Raw genomic sequence first — 14001 nt, 5'->3', positions numbered from 1 at the left:
GATGATGGATGATGGATGGATGGATGATGGATGGATGGATGATAGATGGATGATGGATGATGGATGATGGATGATGGATGGATGGATGATGGATGGATGGATGATAGATGGATGATGGATGGATGGATGGATGATAGATGGATGATGGATGGATGGATGGATGGATGGATGATAGATGGATGATGGATGATGGATGGATGGATGGATGATAGATGGATGATGGATGGATGGATGGATGGATGATAGATGGATGATGGATGGATGGATGGATGGATGGATGATGGATGGATGGATGGATGGATGATAGATGGATGATGGATTATGGATGGATGATAGATGGATGATGGATGATGGATGGATGGATGGATGGATGGATGATGGATTATGGATGGATGATAGATGGATGATGGATGGATGGATGGATGGATGATGGATGGATGATGGATGGATGGATGGATGGATGATGGATGGATGATGGATGGATGATGGATGGATGGATGGATGGATGATAGATGGATGATGGATTATGGATGGATGATAGATGGATGATGGATGATGGATGGATGGATGGATGGATGGATGATGGATTATGGATGGATGATAGATGGATGATGGATGGATGGATGGATGGATGGATGATAGATGGATGGATGGATGATGGATGGATGATGGATGGATGATGGATGGATGGATGGATGGATGATAGATGGATGATGGATTATGGATGGATGATAGATGGATGATGGATGGATGGATGGATGGATGGATGGATGGATGGATGGATGCAGAGTTGTAGTCTTACACACTTCTCTGCAGCTTCCCACCTGCTGCTACCCACCCAATCGATTAACACAAAAGGAGCAAATCCTCTTGTGCAAAAAGAAATTATTAAAACAAAAACTTTAACTGAACAAAAACATCAAACTATTAAATGTGGTTTGCTGAATATCAGATCTCTCCTTTCGAAGTCTCTGTTAGTGAATGAGTTGATTTGTGATCATCATATTGATATATTTTGTCTTACAGAAACCTGGCTGCAGCAGGAGGATCATGTTAGCATCATGTTAGCATCATGTTAGCATTAATGAAGCTACTCCCTGTGACTGTTTAAATGTTCACGTTCCTGGAACCACAGGCAGAGGAGGAGGAGTGGCAGCTATCTTCAGATCAGGGTTACTCATCAGTCCCAGACCCAAGATTAGTTTGAGCTCTTTTGAATCTCTGATTCTCAGTTTTTCCCACGCAAATTGGAAATCCCAGAAACCTCTTGTGTTTGTTGTTGTGTATCGTCCACCTGGCCCTTATTCTGAGTTTCTGTCTGAATTCTCAGAGTTTTTATCCCAGTTAGTGCTGAGTACAGATAAAGTCATTGTAGTGGGTGACTTTAATATTCATGTAGATGTTGAAAATGACAGCCTGAATATGAACTTTAATTCTATATTGGACTCTATTGGATTTTCTCAGAGTGTTCACAGACCGACTCACTGCCTTAATCACACCCTTGATCTTGTTCTGACTTATGGCATTGAGAGTGAACAGTTAACAGTGTTCCCTCATAACCCTGTCTTATCTGACCATTTTCTGATAACCTTTGAGTTTACATTACTTGACTATACAGTTTCTGAGAAGAAATTTACATATAGAAGGTGTCTATCAGAGGATGCTGTAACCAGATTTAAAGAATTAATTCCATCATCCTTTTCTTCACTGCCATGTGCAGATATGACAGAGGACGACTACCTAAACTTTACTCCAGCAGCACTTGACTCTCTTGTTGACAGCACTATAGTTTCAATGCGTACAGCACTGGACAATGTTGCCCCTCTGAAAAGGAAGGTAATCAGTCAGAAGAGGTTGGCTCCTTGGTATAATTCACAGCTGCGTGCTTTAAAGCAGACTGCAAGAAAGCTGGAGAGACAGTGGCGTTCCTCTAATTTAGAAGAGTCTCAGTTAGTCTGGAAAGATAGTTTAACAATGTATAAGAAAGCCCTTCGTCAAGCTAGAACTGCTTATTATTCATCATTGATAGAAGAGAATAAGAATAATCCCAGGTTTCTTTTCAGCACTGTAGCCAGTCTGACTAAGAGTCCGAGCTCTGTTGAGCCAGTTATTCCTTTAACTCTCAGCAGTGATGATTTCATGAGCTTCTTTATTAATAAAATTGTTTCTATCAGAGAGAAGATTGATGGAGTCCTTCCCACTATTATCAGTGATGTATCATCAAGTACAGCAGCTTTAGAAGTATCTTTAGAACCTGATTTGTATTTAGACGGCTTCTGCCCAGTTGATCTCTCTGAACTAACAACAGCAATAGTCTCTTCTAAACCATCAACTTGTGTTTTAGACCCAATCCCAACCAGACTGTTCAAGGAGGTTTTCCCACTAATTGACACTTCCATATTGGATTTGATCAATCTGTCTTTGTTGACAGGATATGTACCTCAGACTTTTAAGGTTGCTGTAATTAAACCTTTACTTAAAAAACCTACTCTTGATTCAGAAGTGTTGGCTCATTATAGACCTATATCCAATCTCCCTTTTATGTCTAAAGTTCTTGAAAAAATAGTTGCAGCTCAGCTTTGTGATCACTTACACAGAAATAATCTGTTTGAAGAGTTTCAGTCAGGATTCAGAGTGCATCATAGCACAGAAACTGCACTGCTGAAAGTTACCAATGATCTCCTCTTAGCCTCTGATAGCGGACTTGTGTCTGTGCTTGTCCTGTTGGATCTCAGTGCTGCATTTGATACGGTCGATCACAGTATCTTATTACACAGACTTGAACATGTTATTGGGATTAAAGGAACTGCATTAGGCTGGTTTAAGTCATATTTATCTGATAGATTTCAGTTTGTTCTTGTAAATGAAGAATCTTCCTCACACACCAGAGTAAGTCATGGAGTTCCCCAGGGTTCTGTGCTTGGACCGATTCTTTTCACTTTATACATGCTTCCATTAGGTAACATTATTAGACAGCATGGCATAAATTTCCATTGCTATGCTGATGATACTCAGCTGTACTTATCTATAAAACCAGATGAACCCAATAGGTTGGTCAGACTACAAGCATGTCTTAAAGACATAAAGACCTGGATGACTCAGAACTGTCTGCTTCTAAATTCAGACAAAACTGAAGTCGTTATCTTTGGACCTGAGCGCTTCAGGGAGAAATTGTCTAGCTATATAGTTACTCTAGATGGTATTTCCTTGGCTTCTAGTTCTACAGTGAGGAACCTTGGAGTTATTTTTGACCAGAACTTATCATTTGACTCGCATATAAAACAGGTTTCTAGGACTGCCTTCTTTCACCTTCGTAATATTGTTAAAATCAGGAACATCTTGTCTCAGAGTGATGCAGAAAAACTAATTCATGCATTTGTTACTTCAGGATTGGACTACTGTAATTCTTTATTATTGGGCTGTCCCACATATTCTCTGAAAAGCCTTCAGCTGATCCAAAATGCTGCAGCCAGAGTTCTGATGAGAACTAACAGCAGAGATCATATTTCTCCAGTTTTAGCTTCTCTTCATTGGCTCCCTGTTAAATTCAGAATAGAATTTAAGATTCTTCTCCTTACATATAAAGCTCTTAATGACCGAGCTCCATCATATCTTAAAGATCTCATTGTAAGATATTTTCCTAACAGAGCACTTTGTTCCCAAACTGCAGGTTTACTTGAGGTTCCCAGAGTTTCTAAAAGTAGAATGGGAGGCAGAGCCTTCAGTTATCAGGCCCCTCTCTTGTGGAATAAGCTGCCAGTAAATGTCCGGGAAGCAGACACCCTTTCCACTTTTAAGACCAGGCTTAAAACTTTCCTTTTTTATAAAGCTTATAGTTAGGTCTGTTGAATCTGATAGTGTGTCTGCTAGTGTGTCTTGTTCTGCCTCCACCTCTGGCACCTTCTATACTTTCATTACCCCCTACCCGAACCAGGGTTTGAATCCCATTCCCGCTGTGACTGGTGTGCAGTTGGTGAGAGGCTGAGGTAGCTTGTGGCTGTAAAAAGATGGTTGTTGTGGTGTGAGGAGCAGATCTATATAGGGAGTATAGGGAATTACTCACTGAGTCTGGTCCTTTATTTATTTATTTATTTTTTCGTTAGCACAAGTTTCTTGTGTTTACCTTGAATAGGGACGGCTCAGGTAATCCTGAAACATCCCATAGTTAAGCTGCTATAGGCCTAGACTGCTGGGGGGCCTCATCTGTCACACCTTTCCTCACTTTACTCTCTTTATGTATATGTGATATTATTGTGGTCATTAACTCGTGTTTCCCTGTTCCAACAGATATCCTTTGAATGGTGTTACAGTGCCGCCGCGGCCCCCCCCCCTTTCTGTCTTCTCAAACCCCAGCTGGTGGAGGCGGATGGCCACCCTTCCTGGTTCTGGTTCTGCCAGAGGTTTCTTCCTGTTCAAAGGGAGTCGTTTCTCTCCACAGTCGCCTCAGGCACGCTCAGGCCGGGAGATTGGACCGAAAAACAAAAAGTTTTCAGTGCAATCTGTTGGTTTTCTTAGCTAGGAAATTGTTTTTGAATTGGCTCTATATGAACGAATTGGATTATTTTATGAATTATGATTATTATTAATTAATTGAATTCCAATTGGCTTGAATTGGACTTACTATCTAAGTGCCTTGAGATGACATTTGTTGTATTTGGCGCTATATAAATAAAAATGAATTGAATTGAATTGAATGATGGATGGTATATGGATGGATGGATGGATAGATGATTGATGGATGGATGATGGATGATGGATGGATGATGGATGGATGGATGGATCCTACGAAGGCGTTAAAAGTGTTAAACCAATCAGCGCGTTGCCATGGATACAGTTACCACAGATGAAGAGGATGACGAAGTAAACGCAGACGATCATCCCTGGAAACACGGGGCCGCCGTACGCCATGATGCCGTCGTACATGACCATGTTCCAGTCCTCTCCTGTCAGGATCTGAACACAAGCAGCATCAGGGACACGCCCCCCACACGTCATGACATCACTGACCGCCGGGTGGGCGTGGTACCTGGAAGCAGGTGAGCAGCGCCTGCGGGAAGGCGTCGAAGGTGCTGCGTTTGGTCTGCGTCTCGTCAAAGTTGAACTTCCCTCCGAACAGCTGCATGCCGAGCAGAGCGAAGATGATGAGGAAGAGGAAGAGCAGCAGCAGCAGCGAGGCGATGGACTTCATGGAGTTCAGCAGCGACGCCACCAGGTTGGACAGAGCCGTCCAATGGCTGAGGAGACAGCGTGACATCATCAGCAGGGTGACAACGAGCTGAGGCAGAGTCAAGGGTCAGTTAGCTAGCTAGTTTGTTAGTGAGTTAGTTAGCTTGTTAGTTAGTTAGTTAGTTAGTTAGCTTGTTCGTTTGTTCGTTAGTTAGTTAGTTAGTTAGTTAGTTAGTTAGGTGGCTAGTTAGTTAGTTAGTTAGTTAGTTAGTTAGTTAGTTAGTTAGTTAGTTAGTTAGCTTGTTCGTTAGTTAGTTAGTTAGCTAGTTAGTTGTCTAGTTAGTTAGGTGGCTTGTTAGTTAGCTTGTTAGTTAGTTAGTGAGTTAGTTAGATAGTTGGCTTGTTAGTTAGTTAGTTGGTTGGTTAGTTAGCTTGTTCGTTAGTTAGTTAGTTAGTTAGTTAGTTAGTTAGTTAGTTAGTTAGTTAGTTGGCTAGTTAGTTAGTTTGTTAGTTAGTTGGCTAGTTAGTTAGTTAGTTAGTTAGTTAGTTAGTTAACATGCTAACGTTGCTGCTGCTGCTGGGATTCACTAACGTCAGTCCGGAGCGAATCGAAAACATTCTTTAATAATTATTTCATGCTGTGTGCACAAATGTTTCTGCATGTTGGTAATATTTCCTCCCTTTGATGAAATATCCACTTTGAAAGTATTACAAGTTGCCCTGTTGTCGTAGCCTGGGAATTCCCATGCTGCTTTGCGCTCGATTTCATTCTCACTGCAAAGGCAGCCTGGAAACCACCGCCCTTATTTTTGCCTGAGTTAGGGAACCGATCACAGAACGGGGGGGGGGGCAGCAAGACGATGACGACGTCTATGCGCTACACCGAAGCTTGTAGAGTGTTAATTCAACATGACAGCGGACACAACGTTACCGTTCGATGCAGCCTTAGAAAGTGTTTCGGAGTAGATTCACCCTGGGGTCATTTGAACCGTGACATCCAGCCAAGTAGCCCACCCAAAGTTTTTCCGATATTGACTGAACATCAGCTGAGTTACTGAGTTATCCCGAATAGCTTAGTACAAGGGCTAATGGAACCTGGCAGTATCTCCAAAATTACCACACTAAAATCACATGTCATGACACCAAACTTCTACAGTAGTACAAATATGGTCTGTACTCACAAAACGATGCATTTGGAAGTTTGTACATAGTCCAGGAGTTTATTATTATCAACACAAGCCTAATAGCTTCTCTGCTGCGTCGACGTCACTTCCTGGATCTGGGAGCTTCAATGTAAGATGAGGGTTGATCTACTACTGTAGACATGTCACGGTGGACGGCTGGATGTCACGGTTCAAATGACCCTAGGGTGAATCTACTCCGAACCATCACTTTAAGTAGCTTAGAGCGCAAGTTTACTTTTATTTTACTTTTTTTTTCTTCTTCCTCGTCGAATTTCTGTCGTCATCTGGTATAAGTGATACGATTGGCTATGAATCGCGCGCAAAGCAAAACGCCATTTGATAGACATTCGTAGCGCCCAATAAACGGCTCTAGGCATTCGTAAACCACGCCTCAAATACGAGAAAATGCACACCTAGTTCCCAGACCACCATCTCATCGAGATTGTGGACGCGTCAGCCAGGCTAGTGTTGTCGTCTTTTTTTAGTGAAGTGTAACCAAACTTTGGAGCGTTTGTACCGCTTGGGCGCCATGTTTACTGTTTACTGCTGACTGCTGACTGCTGACTGCACTGGGAGTCGTTCACGCCCACTGGGATCGATATTGGAATCGTTTGCAAAATTGGCAACCGATTCCAAAGAATTGAATCACTGGGTACCGGTTCTCTACAAGAACCGGTTTTCGCTTCCCATCCCTATTCGCGGGTCACATGACTCTCACCGTGTGACCTTGAAGATGCGCAGCAGGCGCACGCAGCGCAGCACGGAGATGCCCAGAGGAGGCATGATGCCCAGCTCCACCAGGATGGTCTCCATGATGCCGCCGCACACCACGAAGCAGTCGAAGCGGTTAAAGAACGCAGTGAAGTAATGGGCCAAACCCAAGCTGTACATCTTCAGCAGCATCTCCACCGTGAACAGGGACAGCAGCACCTTGTTGGCGATGTCTGCAGAGACAGAGGGAAGCAAAGCGGGGGCAAAGCTTATCTTTAATGTCCCAGAGAACCCAGAGAACAAAGAACGGACAGAAGCATCAGAACCTTCAGAACCTTCAGAACCATCATCATGTCCTCTGAAACAGCTGAGAAGTAAAACACCCTGAGTGGGGTGAGCATGGTTCTGAATGTTTAAAGCTGAGACATCACAGAGCAGCAGCTTCTCTGAGGGAATCACATCTCCCCCAGCAGAGGAGGACGATGGACGCCATGAGGCCTGCAGAGTCTGAGATGTAGCTCTTGGGTTTCTGACCTTGGGGTGACCTTTAACCTTTAACATGCTAACTGAGGCCTGTAGAGTCTGAGGTGTAGTTACCCTGGATCTCAGTCAGCCACCCCGGCTGGTTGTAGTGCTCAGAGGCGCTCAGCGAGGTGTTGAGGAACACCAGCAGCAGAACCACCCAGTAGAATGTCACAGACTTCACGGCAGTGCGACAGTTTCTGCGACAGACTCTGTTCCAGCGCCGCAAGGTCCGACTAAGAAAGAGAAACACGTCGGTAACATGTGACCGGCTGACGTTCATCTGCAGAACGTCTTGGGGTGACCTTTAACCTTTAACTCACCAGCAGCCGATCTTCATCATCCCAGCGCTGAAATAACAGAGAAGTCAGTTTACAGTCCTAAACCTAACCGGAAATAAAAGCCAAAACCTAACAGCTGTGTGTGTGTGTGTTACCAGCAGGCCTGGCAGCAGTTGGTGTGCTCCTCATCGATGTTCTCGGTGTTTTCAGACGCCGTCTCACTGGCAGGAAGACTCGCTGTCAACCACAGACACAGAAGGGACTCCATGTTTAGGATTATATAATAAAGTTTAGGATTATATAATAATAATTAAAGCTGCAAGCAGCCTTAAGAGATGTGCACACGTTGGAGCACGCGCTGGATGCCGTAGTCGCGCATAACTCAATAACCCCAATGCGGAGGGTTTTTTGAAAATTTCTAGGGGGCGCCACTGAGCTATTTTGCTCCGCTCACACACGATACTCTTTACATACGTACGAGGTTGTCAGGGCACCAAACCGCACCTTCCATCCAAAATGGCCGCCTTCCTGTGGATGTGGGACCATAGCGGCAAGAGACTTTTTTGTGCGTCTGGGCATGATGAAGGAGTGTAGCGAGTTTTGTCGTTCCACGTGAAACTAACCCCAATGCGGGGACCATTTTTAAGTATTGTAGGAGGCTCCACCCACACACGATACCCTTTACATAAGTACGAGGTCGTCAGGGTGGACGTGTGTGCCAAGTTTCATGACCTTTGCGATGATAATAAGGCTTTCAAACCACAAACGCCATCACACGATTTTCACCGCCTGACCACGCCCACACCGTTCAGAGATTGGAAAAGTTTCTCCATGAATTTTTCCCCCCATGTCTTAAGAGTAACTTGGCCAAGTTTGAAGTCTGTAGCATTAAATCTGTAGGACGAGTTGGATCGAATCAACATCAAAGAGCAAATGCTTAAGACCTTAAGGTCTGAAGATAATAACATGCGTTATCTCCACCATGACTTTATGTTGGTGAATATAAAGTGAGCTGAAATGAGTTAAGTGCCTGAGTGAGTAAATGTGATTAGAAACCGGGTCAGAAGAATATGAGGACAGACAGAGGCCCAGATATTTTACAGTCGACTCATTTAGACGAAAATAAACTTAATTACACACCTGCTGCACACTGAGTGTGATGGATGGGTTAATGGAGGTGAAAACACAACACAGTCAGTGCAGATTCATCCACCTCACAGCTTGGTTAAAAGGAAGCTTCACAGTTTGGTTTAGGTTCTTATCTGCAGGTGTCGGTGTGTCTCACCATGAGTGTCATTGGAGTGACTGAACCATCCAAACTTCCCCCTCTTCTTATCGGAGAGATCCCCCAGAGACGGTCCTGAGACACAAAGAAAGGTTGCTGAGCTATGGACAACAAGCATCTTATCAAAGAACATGAGCCTCAAACATGGGCAACAAGCATCTTATCAAAGAACATGAGCCTCAAACATGGACAACAAGCATCTTATCAAAGAACATGAGCCTCAAACATGGACAACAAGTATCTTCTCAAAGAACATGAGCCTCAAACATGGACAACAAGCCTCTTCTCAAAGAACGTGAGCCTCAAACATGGACAACAGGCATCTTCTCAAAGAACGTGAACCTTAAACATGGGCAACAAGCATCTTCTCAAAGAACGTGAGCCTCAAACATGGACAACAAGCATCTTCTCAAAGAACGTGAGCCTCAAACATGGACAATAAGCATCTTCTCAAAGAACGTGAGCCTCAAACATGGACAATAAGCATCTTCTTAAAGAACGTGAGCCTCAAACATGGACAACAAGCATCTTCTCAAAGAACGTGAGCCTCAAACATGGGCAACCAGCATCTTCTCAAAGAACGTGAGCCTCAAACATGGACAACAAGCATCTTCTCAAAGAACGTGAGCCTCAAACATGGACAACAAACATCTTCTCAAAGAACATGAGCCTCAAACATGCACAACCGGCATCTTCTCAAAGAACATGAGCCTCAAACGTGGACAACAAGAATCTTCTCAAAGAACATGAGCCTCAAACGTGGACAACAAGCATCTTCTCAAAGAACATGAGCCTCAAACATGGACAACAAACATCTTCTCAAAGAACATGAGCCTCAAACATGCACAACAAACATCTTCTCAAAGAATGTGAGCCTCAAATATGGACAACAGGCATCTTCTTAAAGAACATGGGCCTCAAACAAGGACAACAAACATCTTCTCAAAGAACATGAGCCTCAAACATGGACAACAAGCCTCTTCTCAAAGAACATGAGCCTCAAACATGGACAACAGGCATCTTCTCAAAGAACATGAGCCTCAAACATGGACAACATGTGTGTCACTCTCTTACGTGAGTTTCCATCCTCGTCCAGCTCGTCCATGTCCTCTGCCTGAGTGATCCAGTCCATGTATCCGCACAGGTCCTCCTCCATCTGCTGCTTCTCCCGCAGCTTCTGGAAATCTCCACGAGCCTTCGCCTTCTCCCTCTCTTTACTGAACTCTCTGCAACATTCAGAAAACATTCAGTCAGATTCTTCATCCTGATATCACGTTACCAAAGAGTATTTTTCAAGAAAGATGACAAACCCGCTGAGGACTCCCAGAACCAGGTTGAGAACAAAGAATGAGCCAAAGATCACCAAACTGACGAAATAAACCCACGGCAGCTCAAATCCAATGGCGTCGTTCATCTGCACACACAGACCGGACAGTGAAGGGTGGGCAGGCCTCACATCTCTGAAGGCTGCTAAACGGAGGGCGATAGCGTATCTTACCCAGTACAGCACATCGGTCCAGCCTTCCATGGTGATGCACTGGAACACCGTCAACATGGCGAAGAAGAAGTTGTCGAAGTTGGTGATTCCACCGTTGGGACCATCCCACCCGCCTCGACATTCTGAGCCGTTCAAAATGCACTGACGGCCATGTCCAGCGAACGCACACGGCACCGGTTCATCCTTCACATAATTATCTGGAAATATGGAAAATATGTCAGAGCCTAAAGAAGACAAAAAGCTGAAGAACTAACACCCGATTTAGAAGAAATCTTCTTCTCAACAGGGAGGAAGGGAGATTGGACCGAAGACAAGTTTCAGTGAAATCTGTTGGTTTCCTTAGCTAGGAAATGGTTTTTGAATTGGCTCTATGTGAATGAATTGAATTATTTTTAAAATAATTATTATTACAGAGTGTGAGGAAAATAGTGAAGGAAGTGTCAGATGAGGCAGTAAAGTCAGTCAGTGGATTTGGAGTAGAAGAAGCAATAGCAGCTGGGGGCCCAGCAGGGGGAGCACTTAGGGAAAACAGACTCTTGGAAGAAGCAAAGAAGAAATTTCAGGATGTTTAAGTGTAGGGTGTGGCCCATGTGAGCCTTTTGAAACTAGGCGGCCATTTTAGGTGAGTTGGCCTGTATGGCTTTGGCTGTGTTCGAAACCGCATACTTCTCTTACTACTCATACTGACTTTTTTCCCGGATGCATACTAGATTCTCCTAAATGTTGGGTATGCATCATGAGGTTACTACTCATACTCAAACTACCCAAGATGCAACTTAACTTGACGTCACAGATCGTCATTTCCTGTCAAAACGGCAGTTTCAAGCTAGCTACAACGAGGGTAGGTTCACTTCCTGTTTTCAAAACAAAAGCACCAATTGTATGGTAATGGCTTTCCCTATGATAAAAGGCAACAGGTATTTTATTTTGTGAAAATAACAGGAAGTGCGTTAGCTCACTGTGGCTAGCTTTAGTAGCGCCGAATTCGTGGGAACAAAATGGTAAACAGCCGGTATTTTGTCAGGTTTTCAACCCGTTGGGGATCTAAACGACTACTTTCTCACCTGAAAATGTTTCAAATGTTGCTAAAGTTTACAGAGTTTAGAGCTCAAGCGAAATCAGCTTCAGGCCGGCTGATTTTGGCTCGGGCAGGAGCGAAATGCATTGTGGGTAAACGCTCTGCATACTGTCTGATCGATGAGTATGTAGTATGGAAGTATGCAGTATGAGGTTTCAAACACAGCCTTTGTTTTTGTTGGCATTGTTAGTGATTGTAGGACTGTTTAGGTGAGTTTGTCTGCTGAATCTGCTAGTGTATCTTGTCCTGCCTCCACCTCTGGCACCCTCTATACTTTCATTACCCCCTACCCGAACCAGGGTTTGCATCCCCACCCCGCTGTGACTGGTGTGCAGTTGGTGAGAGGCTGGGCTTGTGGTTGTGAAATAAAAGATGGTTGTTGTGGTGTGAGAAGCAGTGATGGCTGGCATCAGGGGGGTGACTCTGGGACGCCAGTGATCACTGTCTAGCCTCCTGGAGGATGGAGGACTGATGAAAGGAGGTTCCCACCTGATGACCCCAATGACCTGTTGGTCAGCACTGCTCACTGATCTATATTATAGGGAATTATTCACTGATTCTGGTCAATTTTTTTTTCAAATGTTTCTTGTTTCAAGTTTCTTGTGTTTACCTTGAATCAATGAATTGGACTTTATTATTTAAGTGCTTTGAGATGACATTTTGTTGTAATTTGGCGCTATATAAATAAAACTGAATTGAACAGATTTTTTAAGCATTATCTGATAGAATGACCACCTTAGTTTAGGGTTTGTTCAGGAGTTTGCTTGGTTACAGTTTACTGAGCCTCCACACGGGCCTGCAGCCCAACACCGGGTCGGTCTCACTGGTACCTGTTCCTATGTAGTAGCAGGTTCTGTGCATGCGTCCAATGAAGAGCTCCAAACCAATGATGGCGTAGATGATGATGACAAAGAGAACAAGCAGAGCGATGTGGAGCAGGGGAACCATCGCCTTCATGATGGAGTTCAGCACGATCTGCAGACCTGACAAACACAGAGAGCTGAACATGTGCACAGAATCACTCTAAACCCCAGGAAACTCCAGGAAACCCCAGGAAACTCTAGGAAACCCCAGTAAACCCCAGTAAACTCCAATAAACTCCAATAAACTCCAGGAAACTCCAGGAAACTCCGGGAAACCCCAGAAAACTCTAGGAAACCCCAGTAAACCCCAGTAAACTCCAATAAACTCCAATAAACTCCAATAAACTCCAGGAAACTCCGGGAAACCCCAGAAAACTCCAGGAAACCCCAGTAAACCCCAGGAAACTCCAGGAAACCCCAGAAAACTCCAGGAAACTCACTGGGAACCCCAGTAAACCCCAGTAAACTCCAATAAACTCCAGTGAAACTCCGGGAAACCCCAGTAAACTCACTGGGAACCCCAGGAAACCCCAGGAAACTCTAGGAAACTCCAGGAAACCCCAGAAAACTCCAGGAAACTCACTGTGAACCCCAGTAAACCCCAGTAAACTCCAATAAACTCCAATAAACTCCAATAAACTCCAATAAACTCCAGGAAACCCCAGTAAACCCCAGTAAACCCCAGTAAACTCCAATAAACTCCAATAAACTCCAATAAACTCCAGGAAACCCCAGTAAACCCCAGTAAACCCCAGTAAACTCCAATAAACTCCAATAAACTCCAATAAACTCCAGGAAACCCCAGTAAACCCCAGGAAACTCCAGGAAACCCCAGAAAACTCCAGGAAACTCACTGGGAACCCCAGTAAACCCCAGTAAACCCCAGGAAACTCCAGGAAACCCCAGAAAACTCCAGGAAACTCACTGGGAACCCCAGTAAACCCCAGTAAACCCCAGGAAACTCCAGGAAACCCCAGAAAACTCCAGGAAACTCACTGGGAACCCCAGTAAACCCCAGTAAACCCCAGGAAACCCCAGTAAACCCCAGGAAACTCCAGGAAACCCCAGTAAACCCCAGTAAACTCCAATAAACTCCAGTGAAACTCCGGGAAACCCCAGTAAACTCACTGGGAACCCCAGGAAACCCCAGGAAACTCTAGGAAACTCCAGGAAACCCTAGGAAACTCCAGGAAACTCCAGGAAACCCCAGAAAACTCCAGGAAACCCCAGTAAACCCCAGTAAACTCCAATAAACTCCAGTGAAACCCCAGGAAACTCCGGGAAACCCCAGTAAACTCACTGGGAACCCCAGGAAACCCCAGTAAACTCACTGGAAACCCCAGGAAACTCACTGGGAACCCCAGGAAACTCCAGGAAACCCCAGTAAACTCACTGGGAACCCCAGTAAACCCC

The 14001-nt window shown here is 44.4% G+C and overlaps 1 protein-coding gene across 1 annotated transcript in view; it reads right to left on the bottom strand.

Moving 5' to 3' along the window:
- Nucleotides 1–14001, bottom strand: part of cacna1fb (calcium channel, voltage-dependent, L type, alpha 1F subunit) — a 94212-nt gene that overhangs the window by 39032 nt on the left and 41179 nt on the right. The window contains exons 7-17 of the mRNA XM_075475852.1: nt 12556–12708; nt 10648–10844; nt 10460–10563; nt 10224–10375; nt 9150–9224; nt 8020–8101; nt 7907–7933; nt 7659–7819; nt 7069–7294; nt 5027–5234; nt 4833–4953 (exon numbers count right to left, since the gene is read on the bottom strand). Coding sequence (XP_075331967.1) covers nt 4833–4953; nt 5027–5234; nt 7069–7294; nt 7659–7819; nt 7907–7933; nt 8020–8101; nt 9150–9224; nt 10224–10375; nt 10460–10563; nt 10648–10844; nt 12556–12708 — 1506 coding nt within the window. The remainder of the gene's footprint in view (nt 1–4832; nt 4954–5026; nt 5235–7068; nt 7295–7658; nt 7820–7906; nt 7934–8019; nt 8102–9149; nt 9225–10223; nt 10376–10459; nt 10564–10647; nt 10845–12555; nt 12709–14001) is intronic.

This window comes from Odontesthes bonariensis, chromosome 10 (genome assembly GCF_027942865.1).
Source record: "Odontesthes bonariensis isolate fOdoBon6 chromosome 10, fOdoBon6.hap1, whole genome shotgun sequence".
NCBI lineage: Eukaryota > Metazoa > Chordata > Actinopteri > Atheriniformes > Atherinopsidae > Odontesthes > Odontesthes bonariensis.
This window is presented reverse-complemented; position numbering and strand designations above follow the sequence as displayed.